At 48.9% G+C, this 6,328-nt stretch overlaps 1 protein-coding gene across 1 annotated transcript; it reads right to left on the minus strand.

The window, feature by feature from the left end:
- Window positions 1-3,306: 3,306 nt before the first annotated feature.
- On the minus strand, window positions 3,307-5,136 carry LOC123119630 (uncharacterized). Its single transcript, XM_044539489.1, has 2 exons — window positions 4,941-5,136; window positions 3,307-4,651 (listed from the first exon to the last, which is right to left on the minus strand). The coding sequence occupies exon 2, from the start codon at window positions 4,497-4,499 to the stop codon at window positions 3,549-3,551; it is 951 nt and encodes a 316-aa protein (XP_044395424.1). The 5' UTR covers window positions 4,500-4,651; window positions 4,941-5,136; the 3' UTR covers window positions 3,307-3,548.
- Between the last annotated feature and the right edge of the window lie 1,192 nt (window positions 5,137-6,328).

Below are 6,328 nucleotides of genomic sequence, written 5' to 3' on the forward strand. Positions count from 1 at the left end.
CCACTATGGCAAGCCTCGTTGCCGTTGTCGTTGAGGCATTGTGTGGTCGTCAATGTCGTCATGGTCGTCGAAGCATTGCCATGATCACCGAAGCACGCCTTGCGGCATGGCCGCGGTCGTCGACACCGTCACAACATGCCTCGTTGTCGTGTCGTTGAAGCATTGCAGCAGCAGTCGACATCACCGTGGTTGTTCAAAGCATTGCCATGATCATTGATGCATGCCTCGTTGCATGGCCATGGTCATCGACGATGTCACAGCAAGGCTTGTCGTAGTGGTCGTCGACGTCATCGTGTCGTCGAAGCATTGCCACGATCACCGAAGCACGCCTCGCAGCATGACCGCGGTCGTCGACACCGTCACGACACACCTCGTTGTCGTGATCGTTGAAGCATTGCCGTGGTTGTGGACGCCGTTGTGGTCTTCTAAGCATTGCCACGATCCTTGATGCATGCCTCACAACATGGTCGCGGTCGTCGATGACATCACAACAAGCCTTGTCATCGACGTCATCGTGGTCGTCAAAGCATTGCCAAGATCACTGAGGCACCCCTCGTTGCATGGCCACGCTCGAGCCTCCTCATCGTGGTCAGTGAACCATTGCCACGATCATTGAAGCACGACTTACAACATGGCCGCGGCCGTCGACACCGCCACGGCACACCTCGTTGTCGTGATCGTTGAAGCATGGCCGCGACCGTCGACGTCGTCATGGTCATCTAAACATTGTTACGATCATTGATGCACGCCTCGCAACATGGCCGTGGTCGTCGACGGTGTCACGGTAAGCCTCATCGTCAATGTCATCGTGGTCGTTGAAGCACCGCCACGATCACTAAAGCACGCCTCGTTGCATGGCCACGCTCGTCGACGCCGTCACGGCAAGCCTGGTCGTCATGGTCGCCGAAGCATTGCCACGATCATCGAAGCACGCCTCGCAACATGGCAGCGGTCGTCGACACTGTCACGACACACCTTGTTGTCGTGGTCGTTGAAGCATTGCCACGGCCGTCGAGGTTGCCGTGGTCGTTGAAGCATTGTCACGATTATTGAAGCACGCCTTGCAGCATGGTCGTGGTTGTCGACGACGCCACGGCAGGCCTCGTTGTCGTGGTCGTCGAAGCCTTGACACGGTCATTGATGTCGTCATCGAAGCATTGACGCCGCCGTCGACATGGTCGCCGGCTGTAGCACCCGCTTGGAACAGCTGCACAATGTCAATCCTCCGTGACATCTACACGCGCAGCAAGCCGGCGCTGCTGCTTGCAGGTAGGAGAAGGATGTATGCAGGAGAAAGTCCCGTGGGAGATAAGGTTAAAGAGAAAGAAAAAAAACAGTTGTAGATAGCGGGGAGATCACCTGATGGGGAGGACGCGTGTCGCTCCCGCGAGGTGGTTGACACACGGCGTATAATCAGCCGGTTGATTACAATCGTTTTCCTAACTCTTCGACAAGTGTTCATAACTCTTTTTTTTCTCAATTTTTAAGGCAGAGTTTTTTTTTTGGCAAATCGACCTTCTACAAACAAGGCCAAGAAATTATGCTGGAATATTAAGTGCTGCTCAAAAGTGTTCCAGAGGTAGAGGCAGCAAATTTGTGTTAAAATGTGCACACACTAGAGCATTAATGTGTATGCTGCCACAACCGCAATTCCTGATTAGAACACCAAAATATGTAAGAAAATCAGAATGGTAGAAGCATTTGACAACATTTAAACCGTTCAAATGCCTCGACATGGGCAGTAGTTATAGGCTTCCGAAATATGTCGTGGGAATAGACAGGTACATATCAAGAGCAAATTCGATGAGAATAAGTTGCACAAACTGACAAAGACTCAAATAATTTTTACTAAGGACCATAGTAAATTTATTTCAGTTTTTTTCATTAATTTGTACAGTTCATTCTATTCTTTTATTTTCACACATGGGTTGATGACCATCATGGATAAGAAAATCTGAGGCTAGCGAGTAATACAGCTGTTAACATGTTATGACGAAACAGATGTAAAAGAATTAAACCTTCTTCTGAGCTCATCTGGCTATTCACAAGTCAAAACCTTCAGGCAGTTTATCCATTTAATATCCAAATGAAGAGCCAAGAAGGGCCATCTCGCGAAGCATTCCCGACACTTCAGTTCGGGATGTAAATTTTGGTGAAGAATAGCTAACCAAGCAACAGAACTTTAGGATACCAAGGGCAGCCCATTATTTGTAAGCCTAGCATCAGTTCTTCAGATGGAGAGCAAAATCAAAGGAAGTACTTGTGCAAAGTGAACTTAAAAGTTAACAGTGAGCCATTTCTGCGTTGATAAAGTGCCACCGATAGCAGGGGCGCCACTCTCGGTCGCTGCAGCCCGGGGTCCAGGATCCATATCGGAAACTCAGAGAGGGCAGGTTCAAAAGCCACAGTACAAAACACTTTCCATAATCGCTGAACTCTCCATAAATACAACCGGGAACACACTTAAGAACACGAAAGAAGATCAGCTAAAGGCTAACAACAAACCCAGCAGACACCAAATGAAGAACGGCCAGTTTGATCTAGCAAGGAAACAGGCCAGTTATTCAAACATCAGTTGGGAAGAACCAAAGGGAACAAGGGAAGAAGATAGGAGCAGAAAGAATACACAAGTGAAGCATTATATCAGGGATTGAAGAGGCGGGAGGGGCAAGGCTTAAGTCCCTCAAAACAAGCTGAAGACACAACGGGGAATGCACGGCAAACAGAAAACAGATGAACACACAAATAGGCAGACGAAGAGAGCCATCACACATGGCAGGCGGGCTCAGAGCAAAATCGTCGAATGCCAGTGGATAGAAGCCCAAACTGCACTTGGAGGAGCAGCCCGTCGGACACTGTAGCTACTCCAAGCAAGGCCAGCGTGGCCGATGGCCCAGCTTGCGACAGCACAGGCGCAGAGCACCGTGAGATCCAAATCAAACGTAAACCCTTTCCAAATCGTTGTGAGGGCTCCTAGTCTGCACTGTCAGAACAAATGCTAGTTTCTATTAAAGATAGAAATAGACAGGTCGTGCCAAAATTCAGATACCTGTGGAAACTTCGAAGAGGAAGGATAAAAAATAAATCAACTTGGCAGCTAGCAAGAACGCTGCTTCCAAGTGCATGGTAAAAGAACAAAGATTATGCACACATGAAAGAAAATAGGGGTGAACAATGTTTCTTCAGCAGAGCGAAGCTAATAGGTTCAAATTATCAAACAAAACAGTGACAAATCCAAGCAACGGAACCTGGTTATCAGTACAGATATGTAAACAATCTGTGAGCAGCAGAAACAAAGTGAAGGTGTATTGGCAGAAACTTTTTATTTTGTGAATAGTCACAAGTAATGAAAGTGAACTGTGATGTATTGAAATTCCATGATGTATCATCCTAACCGAAAACACCCTCAGCCCTATGGCAGTCAAAATCTACTTCACCTCAACCTAACTAGCTGTAGATTTCTACAGCACCAATCTATGGCAAAGGATTGCCTACTCTGCCCAACATAACAACCGATGAAGTTCTATGAGAAAATTGGGTGCTGCCATTTAGCTGTCAAGGTGGGAAGCAATCTTCTCGTATTGCCTGGCGTAGTCACACCCCAGTAACCGAGCATTAGACTGTACAGCTGTGCAGAGATCTACCAGTGAAGCTTGGTAGGAACAGCCTAAATCTGAAGCAGTGGCATTATTCCGCCCACCATTTACAGCAGCAGAGGCACTCCTGTTAGCTTCTGGCATCCTCATTGTCTTTCCCCTTGCTTTTGCAACCCCCAAACAAGACTTCAGCATCTGACTTATGTACACGTTCAGCCCAGAGTTCAGCAGATCAGCACATTCTACGGATATGCTAAGGCCTTCGGCTTTCAGCTTATTCTCAAGTAGCTTTGACAGGTCCTCGCTACCTGGCAATTCACCATTATTATAGCAAATCTCTAAGGGGTAAGATATCGAAGGCTGAGAATTCTGAGCCTTTGGGGGGATTCCCAACGGAGCCCTGATTGGGCTCTGACTCTGCACACATACGGGGCTGCCCCTGGCTTGATCAACCTCCTCGCCATCCTCGACGGACACAAACTCCGCGGCCCCTGGATGTCCAAGAGGGGACTTTCCGAGTGGACTCGGCTTATCAGCAAACCTCTTGTCACGGTTAGCCACCGGCCGCACTCTCCTTGCTAGCGGCACGCCACTGGCCAATGTCCCATTCGTCACAGCGCTAGTCTGTGAATTCCCAGTTGGCGTCTGCCTGCTGGGCGGTGGCCCCAGCGACATATAAGCATTGCCGAGGATTGACTGGACGAGGAAATTGTGAAGCTTGATGTTCTCCTTCCCCAGTGTGGCCACGCAGATCTTGTCAAACTCGCTCTTGCCTAGCTGAAAACTCAGGAACTTCTTGAGGCTATGGAAGTAGAGCTCAGAGCGCTGGTGGCCGAGCTTCCTGACTAGCTGCGACTTGATCTCCGCCGTGTCGACGCGAGCAAGTTTCTTGGAAGGCTGCATCTTGGAACCACACAAATGTAGAAGGCCCGCAGAGACGATGGGGCTCTGGAGGAGCAAACCCTAGCTGCCACCGAACACCCAGGGGAACTCCAGCAATCCCCCGAGGGCTTCGCCCCAAGAAGTATCCTTTAGGCGAGAATCGTACCACCCATCTGCGTAATCAGATCAAGAAGAGAAAGGATTAGCACAGAAGTTTGCTACGCAATCAGGTCAGCACAAGGGTTGCTCCGTGATCCAAGAGCTCGCACGGACGCACGGACAGCTTATAAGAAATCTAATCCAAAACAATGTTTTCGAGCAAATCTGTACGGGGAATCGCAGACCCGAAGCAAATCCACCTCGAATTTCACAAACTTGACGAAATCCCGGGGCGAACTACCACCGAAAGATGCCAATTTCCCCGAGAAAAAATTGGGGGAAGAAGGACGGGAGGAGACTAACCTGGATTGGAGAGGCCGAATCCACGACCGAAAATCCAAGAGCGAAACGCGAGCTCACCGATGAGCTGAATCTTGTTTTTGGTTTTGCGGCCGCCGTAACCGGGGAGATATTTTTCCCCCAATTTTGATCCCTGGTCACGACGAACAGCGCTGTCTCGTGCGCAATTTACAATTTACACCTCCCCGGCGAGCCTTGCTCTGGGCTAATGTCCCGCTGATAGGTGGGCCCTGAGGCGGATGATTGTGCTGCCAGTGTGAGCTGGCGTGGTTGGTTCGGTTGTCGGGGTCAGCCAGCCCCTGCTGGTTCTTGGACTCTTGGTCACACGTGCCGAAATAAAATGTCATGCTTTTTTGACTTTTTTTTGAATTGTTTGGGTTGGTCACCACATGTGTTGCTTATAATTTTTTTTTTCAGAAAACATCTGATCTATTCATTTTCAATCATGAAAGTGCAACGAACACGAGAAATAATATAAATTACATCCAGGTCCGTAGACCACCTAGTGACGACTAAAGCACTGAAGCGAGCCGAAGACGCGCCACCGTCATTGCCCCTCCCTCGCCGGAGCCGGGCAAAACTTGTTGTAGTACACAGTCGGGAAGTCGTTGTGCTAATGCGCCGCAGGACTAGCGCCAACAGAACAGCAACCACCGCCGATGAAGAGTAACATAGATCAGAACAATCCAACCTGAAAACACACGAACGTATACGAATGACGAACAGATCTGAGCAAATCCACCAGGGACATATTCACAAGAGACACAACTCCACACGCCCGCCGACGATGTTGAACGCACCATGGGAACGGGGGCTAGGCGAGGAGAACATTATTCCATCTTCAGGGAGCCGTCGATGTCTCGTCTTTCTGAGCAGGACACAAACCTTAACAGATCTCGAAGACACATCTAAAAACGGAGCCCTCACACCGGCAAGGGCCGGGATCACCGCGTTCTCATGACCCTAAGGCCACCAGAGATGAGGCGGACCTTCGGCGACGCCGGCGGAGGCAGGGGAACCCTAATTGGGGAGGAGGCGACAGCTTATAATTCATACGAATCGATTTGTGGTTGGACGGCTAGGACGACAGCTGTATCCCCAGCCAACCAAGGACGAAGTCCTAGATTATTGATGAGTGGATTTTGTACATACTTTTAGAGTATATTATAGTGCCAAATCCCTCATATCATATCCATCTAGCACTTATTCATGTCTCTAATGCATAGTTTTCGGTATTTACTTGTTTTTACCAAGTTTGTTGTATATTTTTTATTTTTATTTAGTTTTTGTTAGTTTTCTTCTGTGTTGTGGTCTTCGTAGGTGTGTTGACATGGGCATGGACTTGAGACATCAAAAGAATCAAGCTAGGGGTCAAACTAGAGAAGTTCCAC

This window comes from Triticum aestivum, chromosome 5D (genome assembly GCF_018294505.1).
Source record: "Triticum aestivum cultivar Chinese Spring chromosome 5D, IWGSC CS RefSeq v2.1, whole genome shotgun sequence".
NCBI classification, from domain to species: Eukaryota; Viridiplantae; Streptophyta; class Magnoliopsida; order Poales; family Poaceae; genus Triticum; species Triticum aestivum.